This window comes from Molothrus aeneus, chromosome 12 (assembly GCF_037042795.1).
Source record: "Molothrus aeneus isolate 106 chromosome 12, BPBGC_Maene_1.0, whole genome shotgun sequence".
Taxonomy (NCBI): Eukaryota; Metazoa; Chordata; class Aves; order Passeriformes; family Icteridae; genus Molothrus; species Molothrus aeneus.
Window position 1 is genome coordinate 1,533,596 of NC_089657.1, and position 25,594 is coordinate 1,559,189.

General features: G+C 47.0%; 1 protein-coding gene across 1 annotated transcript in view; it reads right to left on the reverse strand.

Moving 5' to 3' along the window:
• The window catches only part of ITPR1 (inositol 1,4,5-trisphosphate receptor type 1), a 162,882-nt gene that overhangs the window by 102,102 nt on the left and 35,186 nt on the right, over window positions 1-25,594 (reverse strand). Inside the window, exons 4-14 of the mRNA XM_066558246.1 lie at window positions 13,352-13,467; window positions 9,749-9,835; window positions 8,833-8,991; window positions 7,898-7,996; window positions 7,298-7,381; window positions 7,069-7,215; window positions 5,743-5,838; window positions 4,673-4,717; window positions 1,675-1,826; window positions 726-825; window positions 133-293 (exon numbers count right to left, since the gene is read on the reverse strand). Coding sequence (XP_066414343.1) covers window positions 133-293; window positions 726-825; window positions 1,675-1,826; window positions 4,673-4,717; window positions 5,743-5,838; window positions 7,069-7,215; window positions 7,298-7,381; window positions 7,898-7,996; window positions 8,833-8,991; window positions 9,749-9,835; window positions 13,352-13,467 — 1,246 coding nt within the window. The remainder of the gene's footprint in view (window positions 1-132; window positions 294-725; window positions 826-1,674; window positions 1,827-4,672; window positions 4,718-5,742; window positions 5,839-7,068; window positions 7,216-7,297; window positions 7,382-7,897; window positions 7,997-8,832; window positions 8,992-9,748; window positions 9,836-13,351; window positions 13,468-25,594) is intronic.

Consider the following 25,594-nt stretch of genomic DNA (forward strand, 5'->3'; position numbering starts at 1 on the left):
CACAGCAACATCAAATCCCATCAAGGAGGAAACCAAATCCCTCTTCTATAGCTTACTCTGATAAAACTGTCAAAGAAACAGTTACTGACTACAGGAAACAACATTATCTGACCCCAATTCTGGCTTCCTTACCTTCTTTCATTCTGGGTTATTGTTCCCTTTTCCAGCTTGCCAGCAATGGAACCTAAAACTTTGCTTGCATCATTTGCAAAATCCAAGTCCCGAACCTCTGCAGGAGAGACTGGCACTATGGCAAAAGCTTCTTTGTCCTCCTTCACTGGAGATGTCCCAATCTGAAAGGCAGAGAAGCTTTATCAGCAAACCCCCAGGCAGAACAAAGCAGTGGCTCACACTCAGTGACAATGAAAGAAAAGGCACCCTCTGCTTAGGCAGCATGGGAGCACTGCTGAGCCCAAACTCTGAGAACACTCTGTACAAGCTCAAAGCTGTCCCTAAATTCAAAGGAGCAGCAGGTGAGATGGCAAAATGTTGCTGTAGCCAGTGGAAAAAATATCCTGCTCCTGATGACTGTTTTGGAGTAGAAGCTGAACAGTGTAACTAGAAAAATACCAGGAATCTGAGCCATTAAGAGCAAATGTTGCACAGGCACTGTTCATTACTGTCACATGCTCAGTTTGTGACAGGCTCAGGGAGTGAAACTCCTGCCAACACGTATGGAAGTACAGGAGTCAAGGGATGTGCTTACTCAAAGTCACAGAACTTACTTTGAGCATCACAGGTTTCTCCTCCTCTTTATCGATTGGGATGTTGGTGCTGTGAACCCAGGTGTTGGTGCAGAGGTGCCTGAGCCTCACGTAGGAGTTCCTGAAAGAAAGTCAGGAGTGCCCCAGCATGAGTCAGCCTCCCAGCTGGGAAACCTTTGCATTGCTGGGATTTTGAGATGCTGGCAGGAACAAGTGGAAAAGAAGTGTCATCTCTGTCCACCCTGCATAGCACAACTGGAGCAGCATTCTTATTGCCTCAGCTCGCTCTGTGAACTCACCTGAGGAAGGTTTCTTCTGTAGTGAGAGAGATTCTGCTCTAAAATAGAATCACAGCTACTCTGAGCTGCTGTAACTCAGCTGCTGCACAGCAACAATCTGAACCTCTTCCCATCCGCTTTCCCACTGCTATGAGCTGCCAACTTCTCCCCTTACCTCTGGGGTTTTCAGCTCCCTGATACTCCAAATATGGGTACCTGATGATTTAGGGAGTTGCTGAATAGATGGATGAAACTTGCTGTGCTTTCTCAGTGGGAACAGCAGCAAAGAGCTGTGTGCAGAGTGTGGCACTTAGAAGGGTGCAGCAGCTCTTCAACAGCAAGAGGTGCCACATGAACAGTGAAGAACACACAAACAACAGAAAACCCAGTGCTAAATAGTTGGTGTTACATCCTAACTGGATGAATGCCTTGCTAGAACAGACAAGGCTTTTAGTCCCAGGTCATTCCTGGCAAGGAAGTCACTTAGGAAGTCACTTAGTCTCAATTTCCCCATGTGTATAACGGTCTTCTCTTACTTATACCTCAATTGTAAAGCGCTCAAGGCATTTTCTGATTATTTGCACATTCATTAGACGAGGAACCCGATTCCAAAGGATAAAAGGAAGACAGCGTGGGGCAGCTTTGCTTTAAAATCCCAGCAAGCCCCCCGAGCTGCGCAGAGGTCACCGTACCTGGGGACGAGGCTGTCTCCCCCTCGCAGGGTGGTGGGGTCCAGCTCGAAGATGGAGGAGATGTCGTTGCCCTCAGGCACAGACACCAGGGAATAGGCCATCTTCTCCTGGGGCCCCCGGCCCCGCCGCATGGCCTCCTGCTCGGGGTCCAGCTGTGGAGAGAGCCCAGGGCCTCAGGGGAGCCCTGCAGAGCCCCCCCACACACGGGGGGCACTCTGGGCAGTGGGTGCAGGACACCAGGAACACTGACAGCAGCTGCTCTGGCCACGCACACCTTGCTTCCCCCGGGTCAGCCCTGAGTGCCAGCACAGCAACTCCCCCTCCACGCAGAATTCATCTCACAGACAGGGCCAGAAGAGACAAACCCCCCCCAGCCACTCACCCCACACACACTGGGAGCTCTGCCTGCCTTCTGATAACACACATCGGCTGAGATCCCCAATCCTGACACTGCCAGCTCTCCAAACATACCCCACACGTTGCAATTACCCCTCTCACCACATAATTAACGAGCTGAAAACATAAAAACCCGGCCACACCATGTACCAACAACCTTGCTGGGAAATAATCAGCTTCAGCAGCAAAAATGGGAGCCACATCCATCAATCCCAGGCAAGAGAAACAAAAAGCCAATCAAGGAGTTGGAAGTCCTGCTGCTCACACTACAGCCTGTGCTGCTCTCAAGCACAAAAATGTGTTCCAAAGGCCATGGCACCAGAAGGATCTTTATTTCCAAGGTCCCAGCAAATCCCCAGCCTCCTCCAGCAAAGTAAAGATACATCAATTGGATAAAACCCTGGGGCTTCAGATGAAAGGACAAAAGGCTAGGAAAAAACAAAGATGAACTGAGAAAAAGGAACAACAACTTTCTCCAAATCCTTTCCTAAGGAACTCCCAGCTTTCACAAGACCCTGAAGAAGCTGCTCACTTATCCTGGCACGCAGGAACCAGCTGTCCATGCATCTAAATCCTGGCTGCAATCTCCAGGGTGACCAAGAAAGCACTTTCTCAGCTTCTCTGTGGTGGTGGCACCCAAGGGAGTCAGCACTCAGGCACCTGCCTGTCAAAGCCCTGCTGCAAGGCACTGCCATCCTGGAGCAGATGGAAAAGGTATCCAGTGCTGCTTGTGCCTCAGGATACTCCCAAGTTAACATATTTGCAGTCAATGAACTTGGCTGCAAAGCAGTGACATTTAAAGTCTGATTTTGTAGATGGGAACAGGCAGTTATCTGTATGGAACAGAAATACACTTTGGGAGTGTGCCTTCAAGGGAAGGAGCAACTCTACATTCAGAGTCCATCTGGAGAGAAATTCTGGGAGAAATTCGCTCACTTGGAATGAATTCTCTGAATTTCAGCTGTCTCCTTCATCCCCCCCAGCAAGGGGAGGGAACACAGTGAGGGACACAGCTGCTCTGCCTGTCCTTTGGGAGACAACTGGTCACTTCTTCACACCGGGGCAAAGCTGAACACGAGCAGTAAAGCAGAACGCAGGAAACGGGGCAATTCAGGGAGCACCGAAATTCAACCCCAAAGGTGACAGGAGCAGCCCCCTTTGCTGCAGGAAGGTGGAGCTGGCACCTCACCCATGCCCATGGAAACCCTTCCTGCACAGCCCTCTGAGGGACAAGGAGAAAGCACCACCAAAACCAGTGAGCTGTGCACAGAAACCCTGCAGACAGCTCGCACTTGGATCACAATGGAGTTTGGATAAAGTTGGATAAGGCAGCCTACACCCTCCTGTCACCAGTGAAGGATAAACGATGTGGCAATTTCCTGTCAGAGCTGAATTATGTGCTCCTGGTCTCTTCTTGCTGGTCTGTTTTTGCCATCTAGTGGTAAAGAGACAGAGCAGGGAAAAACCAGCGAGCTGAGACAGTGCATGGGTGTTATCCATGCACATGTCAGCAGGACACGACACAGGAGCAGGGTGTCTACCTAAAGCCCCTCACCATTGATTTAACTTTCAAACAATTAACCCAACAAAACACCTCAGTACTGGATTCCCCCCACACCCCAGGGTACAGCTGTGGGTGGGGTTTGTTCAGTTTTTTTGCCATGTTTACTGCAGTCAAGCTGCCAAATGCCACCAAGAAGTAATGAGGATAACAGCTCAGTATCTGAGGGCGAGGGAAGAATTTAAATGGCCAGGCTATAATGAAAAATCCTTTTAGGAGGAAAAATGCACCCTGCAGGATTTCCAAGCATCACATCCATCTCTTAGGAATGGAAGGAATAGCTCTTTGTCATACCCAAATGGCTCAAGTCCTCCATAATACAGGATAAATGACCAAGAAAGCTGCATAAGCCTATCATCAAACCCAACTAAATAAATAAAATCCACAATGCAAAGTGCTGTTCCAGTTTTCTCTGTTTTCAGCTCCTGAAGCAATGTTGGGTCCCTCTGACATCAAAGGGAAGCTTCTGCCAATACAGAGCACCACACACTCAATCTCTGACACAACAACATTTACTGACAACACAGACTGGCTCCCCCAGGAAAACCAGAGGAATGGCACTGGAACCACTCTCCCCCTGCCATTCCTGCTGTTATTCCGCTTTCCTGAGACAAGGTACAATAACAGCTGTTTAAATTTGCTGTTTAACACAGAGGTCAGACAGGCACAGCACTGGGGGACGTTCCCTCAGGGGCAAGTCCCATCTGGTGTCACCTTGAGCACCTTGATCTCCAGCCCACGGCAGGACAGAGCTCCAAGGAAGCAAAGGTTGAGGAAACAGGAAGACAGAAAAAGATACCACAAAGGGAGGAGTTGAGGGGGGTTCAGGTAATGTGCTAATCCAGTTCCAAGTGGGTTCTGCACTAAGGTGTCAACACCCACTCTTTGGACAGGCCATAAAGGCCTCCAGAGCACTGTCAGGTTTTTAGTTTCTTCACTAACAAGGAAGCCTGGGCCAGCTGTGCACTGGCCAGGGCAGCCCTGGGCCCGTGCCAAGCCCTCCTGAGTCAGGGGCAGGACCATTCCCTTGCCTATACTTACTGAGGATTGACACTCCAGGTCATCTTCCTCATAGTCAGGGTTTACCTGATGGAACAGAATCACAGGCAGGTCAAACTCCAGCACAGCTGCAAGGGGCACACAGCCTGAGCATCAGCTGAGCTCCCCTGGGCACCAGTGCCCTGCACTGCTCCGGGCATGCAGAGCACACTGCCCACACCCAGCACGGCTCACCAGGCTGCCAATCTGATAGAGATAACCTGCAAACGTGCAGGGAGAGTTCTCTCACCCAGGGGAATCACTACAGGAGCAAGAGTACACAGTTACCCAGTTAATGCTTTCTTTTTGTTGTTTAAATTCCAAGTGGAACTTCCAGCTATAAGCTACTGGCTTGGAGAAATCTTTTAAAACAAACATTATTGTAACCAGGGATCAGGTGAGCAATCTCCTCTGGGATATTCTTGTATGATCTCAGAGCATGTTTTTGTTTTGGCTGATTAGAAAACCCAAGATTTACTGGAAAAGCTCTACACTGGACCACTACTGAAAAGGATTTGCAGTGTGCATGTGACAAAATGCTTCTGGTTTTCCAATCTGCTTATCAGAAGAATATAAAATAGGACTTTAATCTGGGCTTTTCTCTATCTGCAGTTCTTACAGACCGGTCTGAAGTCAGTGTTTTCATTTTATACTCAGTTCTATGCTTCTGCTCAAAAATCAGTGATTCAAGAGAAATTACCAACACTTGAATTCATTTTCCCCCCAAGGCTCTCAGTCATTTACCATTTATTCATCAGTTAATAAAGTCACATTGAATCCAGTGCCCACATGACAGGATACTATTTAGTGCCTATTCTTTGCAGGAGAAGTTCTCGACTCGAGAATTCACACAAAAAGTGTAATCAGCTCATGACTACCCCAAACCACGATATTCCTTCAGCTCTTTCATCTCATCTCCTACATTTAGCATCTCTTTTGGTATTAATCCAAATGACCTCTCTCCTCCCCTCCCCATGTCCAGTTCCAGGGTGGGAAATGACAGATTTGGAGAAGGTGCCAAAGGAGGAGAGCACAGTGTGAGGCAGGCAGAGGTGCCAGCCCAGCCCACGTACCTCTGCTGCCAGGTAGTGCCCCGTGGCCAGGTGCTTGAACCTGAAGAGGCTGTTCCAGTAGCCAGCTCCCCCCCGGCAGGGATCGTGCTGCACCACCTGAGGGACAGGGAACACACCTGGAATGCAGCACAGACCCCCCCCTCCCTGCAGGACCTGCCTCATTCCAGTGCAGGCAAGGGCAAACACAACCAGGGCTGAGAAATGATAAAAACCTCTCATCTGTCACCAGGACTGTGCAGGGAATGCTCTGAGCTGGCTGGGAATAGTTCCCCCCAGCTTGTGAATGAATTAAGGAAGGGGCTCTCTATGTGCATGTGCTGCCAGGTCTTGAAACAACCCCCTACAGAAGGCAACAAATCCATTACCCTATGGCTATAACTAAATTTCTGGCTGTTTGAAGTGGATGAGGGAAGACACCTAGAAATATTTCAAATGCAACAATGCTGTACAAAAGAATTAATATTTGTATTTACTGAAAAAGTGGGGCAAGGAGTGCCTCCAGCACCTGTAACCCCATATTGGCTGCTCTGTGGGTTAGGGTTAATCTGATTCCTAAAGAAAACTCATCACAGCTGACCTGCTCCTTTCTGCTGAGGGAAGAACTCTCACCTGTCCAGGTAACTGCACACACATGGGGAGTTACCACAGACCGAAAACATGCCAAAGTCATGCTAATTACAGGCAGACTTTCATTTGAAATACAGGAGAAGCTGAATGTCACAGCAGATACTTCTGGAAAAGGAATATAAAAACACCTATCCATCATTACAATTTATTTTTTGATTCTTATATGCATTTCATAATTGAATCAGATTTAAAAGTCATAAACCAATGCTAATAATACCAACAGACTGAGGCTATTTTCAGAAGCCAGTGATGGCCAAGGTGTTAGTCACTCTGTTTAAAAGCCAAGTGAATTTAAAAAGCCAGTTCAGACAGACTAGCAAGGGGCTGCAGCCTCCTATCAGATGAGGCTATACATAATCACATTATTCCACACCAAAAATAGAGCCTTCAGTACACTCAGCAGGACAGTGGAAATTACAGGCTGTTGTTAAACTTCAGTGACTGGTAAGAAAATGATTTCATTGATGTTTCTCTGTGCCCTTTTCCTGAACTGTAAAGCACCTGAACTGGAGAGCTCTGTGCTGCACCATCAGAGAGCAGAGCTCCACTGTGACTGTGCACAGAAAGCAAGTGAAGGAATTCTAATTTCAACTGGTAACACCAGGAAAATTTTACCTAAAGCGAGAAGCGCAGACAGAGAGCTTTAAACAGAAGGAGGAATTGTTCCTAGCAAGGCAGCCCCAGCCTTGCAGTCCTCACCTCCACCTCCCACAGGGCTTTGGAGCTGGTGGCAGACGTGGCTGACTGCCTGCCCGTGGTCCTGAGGAACACGTGCTGCTTCTTCCTGTGCTCGTCACACGTCAGGAACTTCTCCTGCTCGGCGTGGAACAGCCTCACCACGTCCCCCTGGCAAAGGCAGGCAGCAGGCTCAGCAGGGGCAGTGCCCAGCAGGGCCCCAGCTGCAGCCAGGCACAGCTCTGCCTCTCACCCCTTTGAGGATGTCGTCCTTGTTGTCGCTCCATTTCATGAAGAGCACGATTTTCCAGCTGGTGTTGCAGTTCACTGAGTTCACCTGGAAGGAGAATGAGACCATCAGTCCCACTGTCCTGTGCCTGCACAAGATCCTGCCTTGAGCCACTGTCTGATTTTCTAGACAATTTTCACCAGAACACTGCAGGCCTGGCTGCATCGCTCTGGAGAAGCAAAGTCTTCTCTGTATTTGCTCCAGAACAAGTAATTGCAGAGCTGACTTGCTTGGAAGCCACTTGTTACACATCTGTGCTGGCAGATTTAACTTTCTTCACAGTAACTAGTATGGGGCACATCACTGTGCCACGACTCCTGATTTGGAAGGGACAACTTGTTTTTAGCCAGCCATGCAAAAGAGATCAAACTCAAACCTCTGCCAGCCCCCAAAGAGAAAGTAGAGCTCCAAAACTCTTAAGTCACTGATTTCCAGCATAACCATTCCCAATAAGCAGTGCCACAGGTACCAACCAACTTGCTGAATTCCAAACCATGTACAAAAGGCTAAGCTGAAGCACAGAGAGGTTTTGCAGCTGCTCCAGCTGTGCCAGAGTCCCCTTACCTCATTGCATCCTGGATTATCCACAAGCTGATGGCTACTGGCATGGAGAGGCTGGCCAGCATTGACAGGATTCAGGACTACTTTGTCTCCAATGACAACCTGCAGAGAAGTGCAGCATCAGACAAATTTGCACCCTGAGAAAGCTCTTTTTCTTCATTTTTAGTTTTTTTTAATGGGAGCCATGGGAGGAAATCACCTTTTTGCAGCCTGGAGAGATGGCAGTCTGAGTGTCCCACCAGGATTCTGTCTGGTTCAGAATTTAGCTTACCAAACTCAGTGACTGAGGCAAAAACCCCTATGCTACTGGACTCACAGCCTTGCAGACAAAGCAGACTGAGCTCTGGTACAGATGGGGCTACAGGATAAATGATGGCTGATTGATAAATTCACCGAGTTACTTGCCAAACACACCTGGCCTGAACCCCAGAGCACCCTGAAACTTATGACCTCCTGGTTTTAGGAAGATTCCATACCCAAGTGACTCAGATGTTGCACAAGAAGGGATTAAAATGGCAATGCATTTAAAGATTTCCCATGAGCAGGACATTTCACTTCCTTATTACCTCACTCCTCACATCCAAAGTGATGACGAATTTTGATTCTAAGCTGACAACACTGAAAACCAAGATGCTAATTATTCCTTCCAAACCTCCTGAAGGAGCTCAACACTTCCTACCATTTTGAATTGAGCAGGAATTGTGCAAGGCCAGCCTAATTAGGTCCCTTATTCCCTCCAATGTTAGATCATTCCACGTTTCCAAAATACAAGTTACCATAGCAATTTTCCTCCCCCTCATGACAGCATAGCAAAAAGGTTGTTCCTGCATCATCATCACGCCCTGGGAGATGTGTGCATTGCCTTAATTGCAATGCCAGGCCTCCCAAGTGCAGGCTGTGCCCCAGGGATGTGTGAGGAGCCTGCTCCCAGCACTTACACTGTCCCCGATGGAGCGCAGCTTGTAGAAGGGCTGGATGTAGAACCAGGAGCCTTCATTTCCAGCTTCATCCAAGGTCACCCTCATTGCATTCTTCTCTAGCAGAGCTGGAAGCCTCTTATTTACTGTTAAGTATTTGTTACTTTTTAAGTGAAGCAGCTAGAATAAGAATCAGAGTTCAGTTCTAAGAATGCTCCTGTTCCTCCCCTCAATAACCCGAGCGTGCATGAGACAAGTGCAGTGCTACACAGGAGAGCAAACTGAGCTCTGGGCAAACACTGATGGACCCAGGCACAGCTCCACTCACACCCAGACACAGGACAAAACACCTTCACTTAATCCAGCTGTCCCTAGCCCAGCTAGGACAAACACATGGAGAAGCCCTCATCCCTTTAAAACAACTTGTCCAAAAAAACCCAGGACCAAAACTTGTGAAATGCTGGGGACTAAGTGGCACTTCCTGGTAAGAGACAAAGCTGCTGTTCTCTTGCTTTGCTTGGTCTGATCTAACAAAAAAATATAACTATTTCTATTGATTTTCTTTCTCTGTGTCAGTTTATGATTTCTATTTCTATTGATTTTCCTTCTCTGTGTCAGTTTATGATTTAAGTGTCAAGATGTCACTGTGAGAGGATATTTGGTGTTGTACATGTGCCACCTCCCAACAACTCTAATGAGGGCTCTAACAAGGATTTCTGAAGAAAACCATCAATGGTGACATCAAAACCAAGCACAATTAACCCATAATAAAACACTGATCACATCACAGATATAACACCCAGGATCCCCCTTCAGAGCACAGTGAAACCTGGCAAAACTACAGGCTCTCGATCATCAATCCCAGAAATCTGAAGTCCACTGAGCAGGCAATTTTCAACTAAATCCTCTGCAGCTTGCACAGATGTTCACAGCCTACCTGGATGACATTCCCATACTGGATGACTGTTCCCAGCAGTTTTCTGTTTTCAGTTTCGTTCTGTTTCTTTTCCAAATCTGCTGCATGCTGAAATTAAAGGAGAACAGTTCAATTGCTGAGTGTTTTAGAAAAGGGGGTTTTACAAAACTCCCTTTTCTTCAAGATTATTTCAAAAGACTGGAAAAACAGCAAGCATCTGAAAGAGCCTAATTTCCTCTTTTTCCAGCTTCAACAGTGTAATTTCCAATTCCCCTTTTCAACTGTTTGGGGAGATAGACACACATCATTTAAATAATCTGTAATTTGGGTACAATTGGACAAAATTCTGGAATAAAACATGAGATGAAAAGCTCAGACGAGACAGAAGACAGATACCTAGGGAGGGAAAGGTGAAAAAGGGATAGCTAACAACTCCAGCCAGGAATTCTATCTTCCTTTCTACTGACTTCTACACAAATTGAAGAAAAAGAACCCAAGCTGAGGTTCTGTTTTCCTTTGGCAATACAGGCTCCAGCTGCCGTCCAGGCTGTGCTTTTCTGGAGACTCCAGTGCCCCTCCCTATGCAGCAGGACCACAGGGGAGGCACAGAGAAATGCCCACTGCAGCTCTGGATGGGAGAGTTCCCCACTCCCCACACCTGGGCTTGTGCTCCTGAGGTGATGGAGCCTCTGTGCCACAGCTGAGCGTTTCTGCACCACCCTGACAGGGCAAGCAAAGGGGAAACCCTTGCCAAATTGAATTATTATAAAGACACAAAGCCCTAGTTAATAATTAACAATGAGACTCCTGCCATTGCTGTTTTAAAAGTGAGCTATTTGGCCCAGGCTGTTTTTAAACAAATTTCATTTGGTAAAGAACTTCTTCACTTCACAGGAAAGATGATGTTTTGAATTAAAAACATAAATCTGTATGTGCTTTAACTGCTATCTGGAGGTGGAGAGCAATTTAAAATTGGACTTTTTAGGAGGCTGAGCATCAAGGATTATGGTTTGGTTCTCAGGTCTCAAGGACTGTGGTGGGTCCAAATTTTTCTTGGAGAAGAAAAGCCCACAGTTCCTCAGTGCAGGGAGGTGAAGTACCAGGACAAAGGAGCAGCTGTTTGCACACTGTTTGAGAATTTCACCAGCTCCAGCTCACTCAAAATGTGCTGTTTTCAGATGCTGTGCTAGGTATGAAAACTGGCTTCTTACTCCAGGAGAACCTGAGATACAGCTGCTCTCACAAATCCAAAATTTCATTCAGTCATGCAATGCAACACCTTTTTCTCTGTATTACTAAAATACAACTTTTTTGCTTGTGTCGCAAGCATTCTGTCAATAAAAGGTTTCTTGAAGACACCAGAGCCCTCCCAAACAGCAGCAACCACAGCCAGGACTGCCCTGCCACGCTGGGTGCCACACTTATTATAAACACAAAACCCAATTTTTTTTTCTGTGCAAGTTCAACTAGGACTTAGGATGTACTACAGAAGCACTCCTCAGACCTGACAGTCACTCCAGGAGAAGCACTTTTGTGGCCACTAGATGTCAGCTCCTCAAGCAGCTCAGATGCTGCGACCACAGAGAGAGACAAGTGTCCCAGATTTGAAATCCCTTAAATGGCATTAACTTAAAATAACCTGACCTCAGCATGGAGAGCTCCATGGCAGACAATAAATTCCACCAGCAGACAAACAGAAGCCAAAAAAGGCAAGTGATGATGATGATGAACACGTCTTGCATCATCAGCTGTGTTGGAAATGCAATGCTCTGATAAAGAAATCTCATCCTGGGCAGAGCTCACAGCTGTGAGCACAGGGATTCAGAGCTCTCCATGTGCCAGCAAGTGGGAAAAGTGACACATGGACACACAGGACTGGCAGGAAGAAGTTCTGATACAGAAATGTCCATGGGACACAATTATTTTCAAGCCCCAGGTCACTGCAGACCTGATCCAGCCCATCAGAGTTCACATCTAAGTGATGCAGATTGAATAAACCCCAATAAAACTGTAAGGCACTCAAATCCTTCCTCCAAATCAAGCAGGTCTTGGTGGGACATTTCTGTGCAAGCATTACTGGGCTCAGGCTAATCCTGGAAAAATTTCATCCTGGAAAAACCTCATCCTGGAAAAACCTCATCCTGCATTTCCAGGACCCTGGCACAAAAGGGTCAAGTGTCAGCTGAGCAGGGAGAGGTCCCAGACACCCACACTGGGATGTACTCAGGGAAAGGGAGACAGCTCCACATGAGAATGCAATCCAGGGCAATGCCAAAGCCTTTTCCTTCTACATGTTGCAGTATTTAGACTCTAATGTCCATGAAAACCCATGAACTCTCCCTTTTGCTGATGCACAGCCAACCCCAGAACCCCCCTCGCCCTAAACCTGCTGCCACAGCCTCCTTCCCTTACCAACATGAGAAACACGGCCCAGGTGAGGGAGCTTTGTGCTACCAAAATAGCTTTGTCCCTGCCAAGCTGATACTTTTGGGTTATAAATACATTTCTTGAAGCAGAAGGAGTCCACCAGTGGGTCTTTGTGAAGTGCAGAGCAAGGCAGCCATATGGCAATCAGCAAGTGACACTCTCCTACAGGGCCATTTCGTATTCCAGGCTACAATGAGCTTAATATAGGCTCAAAGAACCTAAAAATATTCAGAATTGTAATTTTGACATGAAGTACTCCAGCTATGTAATTTTAACATAAACACTGAGTTTATTTAACTCTAAAGTCAACAGATGGTATTTAAGTTAAGTTGGCTTTTTTTTATATAGGAGCTCTAAAAACAGCAATCAACTGCCTTACTGAGTTTTCAGCTGCTGAATGTCAACATTTTACCCAGAAAATATTAAATACTGCAAGCTAATAAGGAAGGAGAGGCTGTCTGGCCTTATAATTACTCATAATTACCCATCAACCTTCCCATATATCAACAGCAGCAAGTTTGTTTGAGCAGTCCCAATAGATTGATCAGCAGCTCCTGGTTTCCCATGCTGGGATGCAGGGCCTGACAATTCTCTGTGCAATTGTTTCAAGGGTCCCTTTTTATGCTTTTAACACCCAAAATGCTCCCCGGAGCATTTTATCTCTACCACAGGTTAAAGACAAGAGCTCCCAGGGCTACTCCAGTATCATGGACACAGCACTGGGGGACACAGGCCTTGAGCAGGAACAGGAGGGGGTTCTGTCCACTTTCTGTGACTCAGACAGAACCCAGGGAATGGCTGGAGCTGTGCCAGGGCAGGTTCAGGATGGATTTTTGGGAAAGGTTCTTCCCCCAGAGGGTGCTGGGCACTGCCCAGGCTCCCCAGGGGAATGGGCACGGCCCCGAGGCTGCCAGAGCATTGAACAACACTCTTGGGGACAGGGTGGGATTGTTGGGGTGTCTGTGCAGGGCCAGGAGCTGGCATGATCCCTGGGGGTCCCTCCCAACTCAGCTTATCCTGTGACTGTGCCATAAATAAGAGGATTGAAGACTTGGACTGGACATCTCCAAAGGAATCTCGCACGCTGATTTATTTCTACGTACGCTCGGAGTCTCCTCCATAACTGTGCCAAGCTGGCTGGAAACGCTCGTTTGGAGCAGGATGGGTGTGAGGAGGGCCCTGCAGAGGGATACTCACGTGCAGTTTGTTGAGCAGCACAGCATCTGTCGTGCTGTTGGCTCCGGGCTTTGCTGCCTTCCAGAACTGCTTCTGCGCCGAGTAGCGGTTCATGGGACACAGCTTGAACAGGCAATCTAGAAAAACAGGGAACAAACACAGCCATGGCTTCAGCCTCTCATCATCATCTGGATTCCTGCTGCTAACGGTCTCCAACCATTCCAGCAGCAAGGAAAGCTTTATAAACAAATTCCAAAAAGCTCTTGATCAGACAAATGCTTTTCTGAGCAACAGGAATGTCGCCCCGTGCATGATAAAAACTAACTGCTGCTGCCAACATCTGATGCAAGACCAGAAAATTTATAACTTGTCCCAGTCAAAAACGGTACCAGACTAAAATGGGAACATGTTCCAGTGCTTTCCCAGGCAAACAGACTTGGTTTCTGCACTTTCAGCTTGGAGTTTTTGTACTTCAGCAGGTAAACTCTGTCAGGCTGGGGGCTTTTTGCTTTGGATTTTTTCACTGCTATTGTCAGTTTAGTTCTTAAATCAAATCCTTTCTATTGCTAGGGAAAACTGGGCAAAAAAATAGAAGAAAGTCCTCACCTAATGAAGTGGCAGCAGCATAAAACACCCTCAAACAACAGCCTGCACAAGCACAGACATTCAAGGCATGGCTTGAGGTAACATCAAACCCCTCAGGGTGTCAGGTTCTATACCCAGTGCAGCAGCACAGTTTATTTAACATTCTGCCTGGCTAAAGCCAGGAATCACAGCTCATTAGTCTTATTAAAAATACATTTCTGTATCAGAGATGCTAACTTATCAGTAATAAACCCACATGAGCTGCAGTGACTGTTTTTCCTCCTGTCGTCGCTAAGCAACGGAACACGCAAAAAAATAAATTCAGCTATTCAAAGGCAGCGCCTAAAGTAGCAGCTCAGAAGTTCAAACAAAGTGCCAGAAGAGCCAGGAGGCTGTTCCCAGCCTCTCTGGCAGCAGAGTGGATGTCAGGCTTCAGGCTCCTCATTCACATAGCCTTTCTCCAGGCTCCTGGTGTATCCCCATGGATCAGCAATGCAATTTGGGAAGCAGCAAGGTGAGGAGAAACCCACCTGGGGTTTATCCTCTGTACTGAAAAGCAGAGCTGCTTGTCCATGGGTGTTCTGGATGCACATCAATCAGAAAGGGAGACACCCCATGCTGGAGACAGGTCATGGCAGCTCTGCCAGAGTGTGATATTGCTGAAGGGGCTGAGACAGACCTTGGTAATTTCACCTCTGGATGCTGTTTGAGATGGACACCATCACTCTTCTCATGCCTTTCCTCCAATCCATCCCCAAAGCCCACCAGGCAACACCAAACACCTTTCACAGAAGGGCAAAGAATCCCAGAATGGTTTGGGTTGGAAGGACCTTAGAGATGATCCCATTCCACCCTGCTTTACCAGCCCAGGACCCCAAAGCCAGACCCAGCAGGAGCTGGGCATGGCTCAGCTGGGGCCCTCTGACAGTGACACTGGGGAAGGACAGAGCTCAGGGCATGAGGAGGGACACAGAGCTGCATCTCTGCAGAAACACTCAGCTCCACTTCATCCCCACTGCCAGCCTGGGGCTGCTGAAGCACCAGGCAAAGTGCAAACCGCACTTCCCAGGTTTGCTCCTCACCCTTTTTTCCATTTCCACCAGGATGATTCACAGAGATTGATAGCACAGCAGAGATTCAAAAAGCCACTGCGGGCTGGCACTTGGAGCTAAGACTCTGCATTGTAAGCAACACACTAGTTATAAAATTTTCTATTTTTGCTTAAACCATCAGTTCACACAATGACAGCAATTAACACACAGAACTGCAGAGAAGAATTAATTGTATGCTAGATTTAGTCACAGTGCAGTTCTTTCCATCCTTTTTTCAGTCAAGAAAGTTTTCAAGTTAGGCTTAACTTCCAAATTGTTAACTGCAAGTAACCCCCTCTCCTGCCTGAAGCACCCAGAAAGGGCTACAAGAGTTTGACCTTGTCCAGTACAAGAAGGGAAGGCATAACATGTTTTCCTTACATTTTCTCCCTTGTAACAAAGCTACTGATCTAAAACAAACAACGAAAAGCACCCAATATATTTATTTTCCAGTATTTGTTCTATGAAATCTATTTCTGAAGTGGATGAGAAGTTCAACTTTGCCTTATTCACCTTCATATGGCCACCAAATGTATTTCGCCACAGGTCAAACTACATGAACTTTCTGGCCAGAAGACTTTTAGATCTCCAGACCCCGCTGCCTTGGATGTTTACAAAGTCAAGGATGTGCTGGCTGAGCACCATCGTGGTCATTGATCTGTAACCCACAGCCCTGATGACTCTGCAAGATAAACCCGTGCTTGTCAGACACCATCCTTCTGGAATTTAGGTCTAGTTCTACAACAGGAGCCAAAAATCCAAAGCCAAAAATTAAAAGTGAAGCCAAAGCAGCCCAAAGCATCACAGCTCCCTGCTCCGCTCAGTGATTCAAGCAGCTTCAGCCACATAGGAAAGGTGATAAATAAAGCAATTACTGCACAGTAACGACATCTTTTTATAGACTGTTTGTTGCATATTAACCAGGAAGGAATGCATTTTCCTTTCAGATCTTCATGATACACAGTGAAAAATGGCAGAATTGCACAATGAGGTAGTATAAAAATAAAATACTACGTAACTGTTGATGAAATGATGATACATCAAGCCTGAGCACCCAACAAAGGCCCTGCAGGAAAAAGGGATTGCATAATCCTACACTACCCCTTCAAGATGAGGAATGCTCCATGGGCACGTATTAAATGTGCATTTCAGTCCTTCCCAGCTAAATCCTGCTCTTCCCTCAGCAACTGCTCCGCATAGAATAAAGTGAGGCTGCAACTGCACCACGTGAGAGATGAATGCTCTCACTGGTGGGACACTCACAGCCCACGTGGGCCTCTGCCACCTGCAGCTCCTGAAATATCACAGCGAGGATTGGTTACCCTCCGCGTGCACCGGCAGCACAGAGGAGTCGGCAAAAGCGAGGATCCTGGGAAGGGTAGAAACCCCCGTGTTCCAAAGTATTTTGGGGTTCAAGGAAGAGGGAAACTTGCCAGCGACGTTATTCCAACTGCCATTCCTTCTATCCCATGCTCTTCATTTGCTCTTCTCTCTTCTGCATTCTCTTCTTGACTAGACTGTGCTCCTTCTCAAGGCAGCAGGTTCCAAACTTCCAACCCTTCCCTCCAGTCCAAGCCCAAGCAACCAACATCTCAAATGCCCAACTTTTGCTTTCACAGCACAATGAAAAACCTGACAAAGACAGCTTTTTCTTTTTCTTACCATGGATTCCACCACAGGCAGTTTTAAGTCACATTTAGGTAGTACATTAATAAGATTATTTGAAAATATAATGCAAGACTTCTCCAAAATTGCAAATTTGCAAAAAGGTTAGAGAGGCTGAAATGACAGGAGAAGGGAGTTGGGTATTTCAGAGCCCACCCAAGACATCAACACCTTTTTCAGACAAAACTGCCTGAAAATACCTAAGTCAAACACTCCCATGCAATTCCAGTCTCCCCTTCAGACGTTTCTCTCACTGTTTTGGGCATCAAGTGTTGCCACTATGTCAGTTCCACCCTTGGTCTACGGGACAGCTCAGAAAGCTCCTGAACACACACTGCTGCCACCCAAGGCTCCCCCAGACAACATCAAACACCTCTCAGAGAATGGCAAAGGTTGATGGAATCATGGAATATCTTGGACTGGAAGGGACCTCAGAGCTCATCCAGTGCCACCCCAGCCATGGCAGGGACACCTCCACTGTCCCAGGCTGCTCCAAGCCCTGCCCAGCCTGGCCTTGGGCACTGCCAGGGATGCAGGGGCAGCCCCAGCTGCTCTGGGCACCTGTGCCAGGGCTGCCCACCCTGCCAGGGAAGGATTTAATCCCAATATCCCCTCCATCCCTGCCCTCTGGCAGTGGGAAGCCATTCCCTGTCCCTCCTTGCCCTTGCAGTCTCTCCCCTCTCCTTTTTGTAGCTCCTTGAGGAACCATCCTGGCTGCTGCCAGAGCCCAGCTCAGTTTTGGGGGCCCCAGCCCATTTCCCTCCCCCTGCCCTTCTCCAGCACACCCATTCCAGAAAGATCTGGAAGCAGTTTCAGCTCCAGCCAGGCTGGTTGTGCAATCCACCGCTCATCATTTTTTCCAAATCTCCACTGCCTATTTTAAGCACTTAGGAGAAGGTCCTCACCAACTTTTCTGCAGTTGGAGAGAGCAGGAATCAAATACTTTGCTGGCAACAAAAAGGTGTGTCGTTATTTCGGGTTTTAAACCCAGATTCCCCAAAATGCCAACTGGAGAAAGGTAAGAACCAAGAGAAATTACTCCCCCTCACAAAAAAATTATACTTTAGGGTGCTTTCAAATGAGGGAAATCTTATAAAGATGAAGATCTTTAAATAAGTCACTTACAAATCCACTGAATATTTAACACCAACACAGCTGTTTCTTCATTACTTGGAAAAACCAAACTCAGTTTTGCACAGCAAAACTAAAATTAAAAGAAAACCAGCAATTCCCTGCTGAAATTTAGCATTTTCTCTTCAGACTTTTCTATACTTAGATACCTGATATTTTCCCTAGGCCAAAGCCTGCTCACAGGAGAGAATAAACACACTGATAGTATCTTTTCTTTTTATTTTAAATATGAAAGAATAGCAGCAATGAAGAAGTAACGTAGCTGGCAATGATGGACACACTGTAAATAGAAGTTGTTGACTTTGTATTTATGAAATTGCACAGCTTTAATACACTCACAAGGATGGTAATGCTCCACAAGATGAGGAGTTTATTTAAAGACAAAATGAAGTCCTCTCTTGTGCTCAAATGCAGTATTTTCACACAGAAGACTTGGAGAATAACACAAAATGCACATATTCAGTCACAGACAAGTTTCACCTTTTCAGAAACCCTTGGATTACTCCATCATCTATTTTATACTTGTTCCCTCTGAGATTTAAAATTAATAGATGACAGCCTAAGAGGTTCAAAGAATATAGAACAAAAGCAGCTACAGAAATGTGTTGATTATTAATCATTACCGCATTTCCATGAAGAGGGAGAAAAAAGAACCTGATCCTACTGCAATGACTCTCTTTGTGATGAGAAGACATCCTTTCATTCTCAGTTCTCTGGGATCAAGCTTTGCTGGGAGCACAGCAGCTCAGAGCAGAACGGGGTTTTGAGGTCCCAAAGGAGCTCCAGCCACCCACAGCTCCACCCCAGCAAGAAACCAAACCTGGGCCCTGCACATTCAGCCTGGGGGAAGAACTCCACTCAACTGCAGCCTCATGCTGCCAACAGTTGTGCCATTCCACAAGAGGGGAAACTGAAGCACGGGTGAGCAGGGTTGGTATGGAACAGGGAAATCTGGGGCTGCCCCTGGATCCCTGGCAGTGCCCAAGGCCAGGCTGGACGGGACTCTGAGCACCCTGGGACAGTGGAAGGTGTCCCTGCCATGGTCCTTCCAACCCAACCCATTCAGGGATTCTATCCCAGGCCCAAAGGTCCCATAGCAATCCCCTCCCTCTGCAAAGAGCCCAATCACTCGGGATTCAAACCTTGAACTAATTGCATGACAGAATTTATCAGTGGTTTCTGCTGTGGTGACGTCTGTTACCTCCCTGCTTTGTGCTTCTGCATCTTGTGTTTCAAGGGCTTTCAACACTTTGCTTTTTAAAGCAGAATAAAGGGGGGAAAATCATGCTTGCAACCAACATTTAAATTGAGAGTGTGTACGATTTGTGATCTAAATATATTTTAATTTCTATGTTAAAATAACCACCCTCAACTCCTATCTGCAAGACACGAGGGTAACCACCCTCTTGCTATTATATTCATTTATGCAAAGCTCTACCAGTGGGAATTGCTGCTTCATTTGTTCAAGCTGTAACAACACAGGAAATAATGTAATTGTTATTAACTTGGAGCTGAGGTATCAAAGCAAAAGGAGAAGACTGAGCAGAGATTTCAGAGAGAGAAGAATTATCCACCTGAGAGCTGGACACTGAATATCAATGTCTGCTAAAGCTGACCTGAGAAATGCACCTTTAAGTAAACACCTTGTGCTCCAAAGAGTTCAGAACACACCAGTGTTTGTTTTATTTCTACACGTAACCTCTTTGGTCTCCTTCAAAAAGAAAACTGCTACTCGAAAAGAGAGAAATATTTAGACACTGGATACACAGGCAGTTCCAAAAGGAAACATTTGCAGGAAAGACCAGATGCTTTTTTCTATCTCTGGTACTGAGGGAAGATGCTGGGTGAAAACACAGAGCCAGAAGGGAGAGCAGCACAAGTAGAAAGGAAAAAAACCCAAAACCCCACTGATTTAACTACACCATATCCCATCTGACATCCATTCAGGCTAAAAAAACAAGAAAACCATTCCTAAAACCATTCCTCTCCTTGTCATCACAATGGATAATGTGTTCCTGGATGGGCAGCACTGGCTACAAGAGATCTGAGATGGCAAAGCACAGCAAGTTCCCCCAGAGAAAGCTGCTAAGGACACAGTGAGTGCACCAGGACCCCTGGGAGCATTAAGGTACAGCCTCATTTATGGACACAATGCGTAACTTCAACCAGGAGAAGCTACTTTAGAATAATCTCTTTATAAATCATCAAAGCACCTTGATGGCTCCTGGCTAATAACAGAACCAAGTCAGGAAAAAAATATCTCTCCATGTTGAGGAGAGAGGAAAAGAGAGAAAAAACCCCTCAAAAGTGAGGGGTTCAGAGCTGCACACATTAATGAGAGCTAACCCAGGATCCCAAGGAAGCTGCTGGTCCCACTGAGGGTTTCTGTCTTACCTCAGCTCCATCTCTGGTCCAGCATGAAAAGAAACCCTGAATAAGAGGTCACCTGGACAAATTGAAAGGCCATCCCTTTCTCTCCCTCATAAGCACTGAAAATCAATTTTTACACACAAGGAGAAGGATTCGTACTTTATAGGAAGGGAATTCAGCAAACTAATGTCACAGGAGCTGCAGAAGCCACATTGTTGTGGCTCCAGGCTTTGTCCCAGCCTGAGAGCTGGATCCTTGACCCAGGAAGCCATTCCCAATCTCCATTTCAATAGTTTCCATGACAAACCTCCCTGTGAGACACCACCACAATTCTCAGGACAGGAACCCTGTGACATTCCCTCCTCAACATCTTTGGGTCTTTTCAGATTACATTTCACCCTGGCAGTAAGCCAAAGCATATTTATTTTCTGGCTGAATTTCATTGAATTTTGGCTGCTCACCCCTTGGATTTCACTCTCACATTTGCTTCTTCACTTGCTGCTTCTTTTCCGGATGAAAGTTCCTGCTGAAAACAGGGCAGGAAGTGGGGGCAGGAGGCAGGGAAAGCTTGGACAGTCTGAGCACAGGAAGAACAAGGAAGATCAAATTTCAAACCCCCTCTGGAAGCATCAGTGTTGACCAGCATGGAAAGAATACTGCTCTGCTATTAGACAGAGCTGACTGAACAGCATAATAAAAGTCACTTCTATTTAAAAACATTCCGTGTGTGTTTCTCAAGGAATGAGCCGCCACAGCATCACGCAAGAGAAAAGGCAAATTTTTCATCTGTTCAATAAAGCAACTCCATTTTCAGCTCTTAAATGGATTTGGCTTCAAGAAAAACTGCATTGCCAAAAAAATACGTACGGAGATTAAATAAATATTTGATAATATTATTGAGGTCTTGCTTGGAAGAATGGAAGAAATAATAAAATTGAATTTAGTGCTTCAATTTTTCTTGAGCTAATGAAGCGCTTGGGATCCCTTTCCTGAATTGCTTTATTTGTTTCTCTCCCTCTGCAGCAGGTGCTGCCCTCCTGAACTGCCAGCCCACTGCCTCCTGCAGAATCCCAAATGCAGGTTCACAGGGCTGGGAGCCCCCTGGAGAGATTGCTCAGCTCATCCCTCCCTTCCAAGGGCAGAATCAGCTCCACTCCTGGCATAACACCTGAAGGGATCCCTTCCAGTACTCCACTATTTCTGTATCTGACCCGTTCATTTTTACAGATTCCTGCCATGGAATCTGTAAAAATTGCAGGAATCTGTAAAAATGAACATGGACATGGCAGAAGAGAACTTCTCCCTCTCCCAGCAGTACCTGCAGGCTCCTCTGTCCCACATCTACCAAGATGAAAGACTGGTCAGGGGCCTTCCTGCCCATTTCCCTCCTGGATTTTCACTCAAACCTTTCTGGAAGTACAAGAAACTTCACTTGGGGCTCTGCCAGAAAGCAAAATTGGAAAAAATAATTACTGGGTTTTAGCAACGCTTCTTTTTCTGTATTTTCCAAGGCAGCAACTGCACTTTTTGTCACAGCACAGCACTGACACTTTCTTTTCTAACCACAGTTCCCACACCATGGATCCTTCCCTATCGCACTGCCACGTGCCCACCCTCCTCCTCTCTGGATGAGCCAACTGAGAGCAGTCCTGGACAGATTCTGAGTGAATTCCTGAGCTGGTGTCTCCTGTGCAGAGCTCACAGAGCACAGCCAGCTGTGACCAACATTGTGGGCAGACATGGGCAGCACCCAGGAGCTTTGAGCTGCCACAGACGCTCAGCCTTCCAGAAACTGGCTTAATAAAGCAAAGATAAATGCAAAAAAACCAGGCCTGCCTTAACTCTAGGAAACAACACCCTGGAGCTGAGCAGAGCAGTCCTGCTGCTCGGCTGTGCTGCAAACCCAGCACAACACCCCTGCCCACATCTGCTCTGAGTCTGCAAGTCTGATTCCTTCCTTTCTATTGCTGGACTCGAGTCTTCCACCTCCCGAAGGCCTCTCCCTTCTCTCCCCTTTAAACAGTCCCCATCCTCTCTGGCAGGGGCCCAGAGATGCTCTGCTGAGCCCTAGCAAGTGATGCAGCTCAATCTGTCCAAGCTCGCTCTGGCGCTGGGCGCCGCTTCCCCTCCTGGGAACACAGCACGGAAAACGCCAACAAATCACACAGCTAATTAAAACCTGGCCTCCAGAACGTAGTCCCAGCACTGAAGGATGCACTCTGGAAGTCATTTTAATAAGCAGGTTATGCTGACAAGGTGTATATACCCCATAAACACAAGTGCTGCCATATATTGCCTCTGCAGCAGCAAAGCAGAGAGTAAAACAGCCAAGCACTTCTAAAAAGCACAATATTCCAGTCTGACGGCACTTAGGAGTTAAGCTGTGCCAGCACCGCTGCTGAAACACAATCCACGGCTTTAGAGATCAAAAATGAAAGTGGAAAATAGTCCCTAAAGCAGTAAAAGAGCCCCTTGCAGGCAGAGCTCAGAGCCGTGCGTTACCAAATAAGGGCAGCGAGCGGCGGGAGCCAAGGCAGCGGAGCCGGGCTGGATCCGCAGCTGAGCCAGGCAGGGATGGGAGGCAGCCAGCCCCGCTGGGCTGCACTGCAGAGGGGAACAGCAAATGCTCCCTGGGCCTGGGCGGGAGCAGAGCCTGCCAGGATGGGCCTGCAGGGGTACCCCCCTGGCAGCACGTCCCTGGGTCTGCAGGGCCGGCAGTGCAGGGCTGCCACTGCAAACACCAACCCCAGAGGCTGTGAGAGACACCCAGGGGCTCCTGCCATCTCCTGAAGCACCTGAGAGCCACACAATGACCAGGCTGGAAGAGACCATCAAGAGCATCGAGTCCAACCCAGCCCCAACCCCTCAACTGAACCCTGGCACCCAGTGCCACATCCAGGCTTTGTTAAACACACCCAGGGATGGGGACTACCCAGGCAGGCCACTCCAGAACTTTATCACCCTTTCTGTAAAAGCCTTTTTGCTAACATCTAACCCAAATTTCCCTGGGGCGGCTTAAGACAAAGCCTGCAAGGAAAACCCCAGATCCTGGGGATGTCTGTGTGTCCCACAGGGATGTAATTCACCTGCTGCATGGAGCTGCCCAAGTGCTTCCACACAAGCACAAACACAGAGCTGCTGAGCAGAAACTGCTCCTTTTTCAACTTCAGCTGAGCTGTTGTTTTCCTCTCTCTTTTTTAAACGCACGGATGTAATTCAATTTATTTCTGCCTGCTCTACTAGCTCATTGTCTTCCAGCAAAAGAAGCGGAACACGCTCTCATCCATCTCAGGGATGTTTCATCCACGCTCCCAGTGTGAGCCTTCTGCAGAAATAAACACTCTGTTAACTTGGTGTCTATTTTCCAACAGACAGAGCAGCTTCTCTGGCTCCTTGGTTTGTCACAGCTGAGGAGAACAGGCTGTAAGAGCCCCCAGGAACACCAAAACTTCCCAGGATAAGCCAAGGAGTTAAAACAAACCTGCAAAGAAAACCACAAGATTCACTTCTTTAACTCCACGTGCAACTACAAAGCAAAGAAGTCTTGGTTTAGGTGCTGACAATGCCTCCCCCCTTATTGCCCTGAAATCCAGGAGACAAAAACACTCAGTGAAAAGAATATCCTGTGTGTGTGTGCCTGAAAACTCCACAGAAAATAAATGTATTCAGGCTGCTTTGTGCTACAGCTATTTAAAAACTTCCTTTTCCACAAAGAACAATAATTAGGTATTTTCACTGTTTTCAGCCATTTTCAGGCTGCCTTACTGACACAATGATCACACATGAATCAGGGAGGGAGAATGCTGGATTCAGAAGTGATGGATGGGCTGGGAGAATTATTAAATAACAGCAGCTGCACCACTGAAAGCATCCTACACTCACATCCACCCAGAGTCAGCACAGAGTCGTCCTGGCTCACAAACACCACCCCTGCCAGTAGCCTCCAAGCAGAAATAACCTTCCAAGTTCACAAAAATGAACTGAAATCTTCTCTTAGCACTGTCTGCTCCTTTCCGTTCTCTTCCTCCGTTTGTTTCAATTACTGTCTTTATTTCCAATCATTAATTGTATCATAATTGCATTAGAACTGTTTTCTGGTTGTGTCAGGTGGTCCAGTCTCTGCTTCCAGATCTACACCAGTTTTGAGCCTTGATTTGCAGGATTTCAGGTTTCAGACTAATTTAATCAGGTTTCAGAAGAATTTTCCTTTTCTGCACAAAATCCTGGCATTCAGGAACAGCAGAAGCAACCAAGAAAATCTGATTCTGTGCCACGGATTTGATAATATCAATTAACAGCTGAGGGTCTGCAGAGCAGGACAGGGGCACAGAGCAGGAGGCGAAAGCCTCTGCTGGGGACGTGCTGGGACAGCCTGAAATGGTGACACAGGGCCGAGGCAGGCACCCTCAAATTTAGCCCCACAGAAGGACCCAGCCCTGCTGGTTCCACAGCCAGGCTGGAGCACCCCAAAAGCTCCTGGAGCCCTCTCTGGCTCTGCTGTAAATTGAGGGGAGCTCTCAGAACTTCAGCACACCTGGGCGGTGCCACTGCACCCCTATGGTGGCACTTGCTGTTCCAGCCCCTAAAATCCAGCCCTGGCACCCTCAGCCCCAGGAGGGCTCAGTGCCCCTGCCAGCTCTCCCCCAGAGGAGATTTCAAACAAGGCTTCCCAGATTTATGACTCCAGAGGAAAACTGCAGCAGCACGAGGCAGCACCAGGCTGTGTTACTCACCTGATGACCACAGGAATAATTTTTACCCACAATTCCAACCTTTGGGAAAAAACAAGATTCTCAACCTCTCAATCCAACAAGCAACTCCCACATGATAAACCAGACACAAGTTATGAAATCTGGATTGCAAGTGTCCTTGGTATTAGAGGTGCTCAAAAAAAAATAGATTCAGAAATAACTGTTTCAGCAAATCCCAAATGAAACCCAGACAATTGATGTTATCCAAAGGCTCCATCATGCAAAGTGCAAACTGTCCCGATGAAATATCTGAACCTTATTCCAAGATAAATGGCACAAACAGAACACAAATTCCCCTTAAAACATCTGAGGACAAGGAAGTTATATAAAAAAACCCAAAAAAAACTACATGAAAAAGATGTGAAAGCTGATTATCTGCAGTTTCCTGAGCTTTTCAATCTGGATAAGCACTTAGGACTTTCCACATGTATTTCCCATTTTACTGAGCTGCTGTGAAGGGGACACCACTAGAAACAACAAGGTAAAATTGTCTGCCAAGTCTCTGGACTTTTAAAGGCGAACTTCACGATCCCACCTGTGCCTTCTCTCTGTTCATTGAAAACATTCCAGAAGTCTGCCACTTTCCATCACATACACAAACTGCACCTCAGGGATTTGCAGAACAAATCCATTCTTTTCTATTAAGGAGCACTTAGATACTACACGCAAGT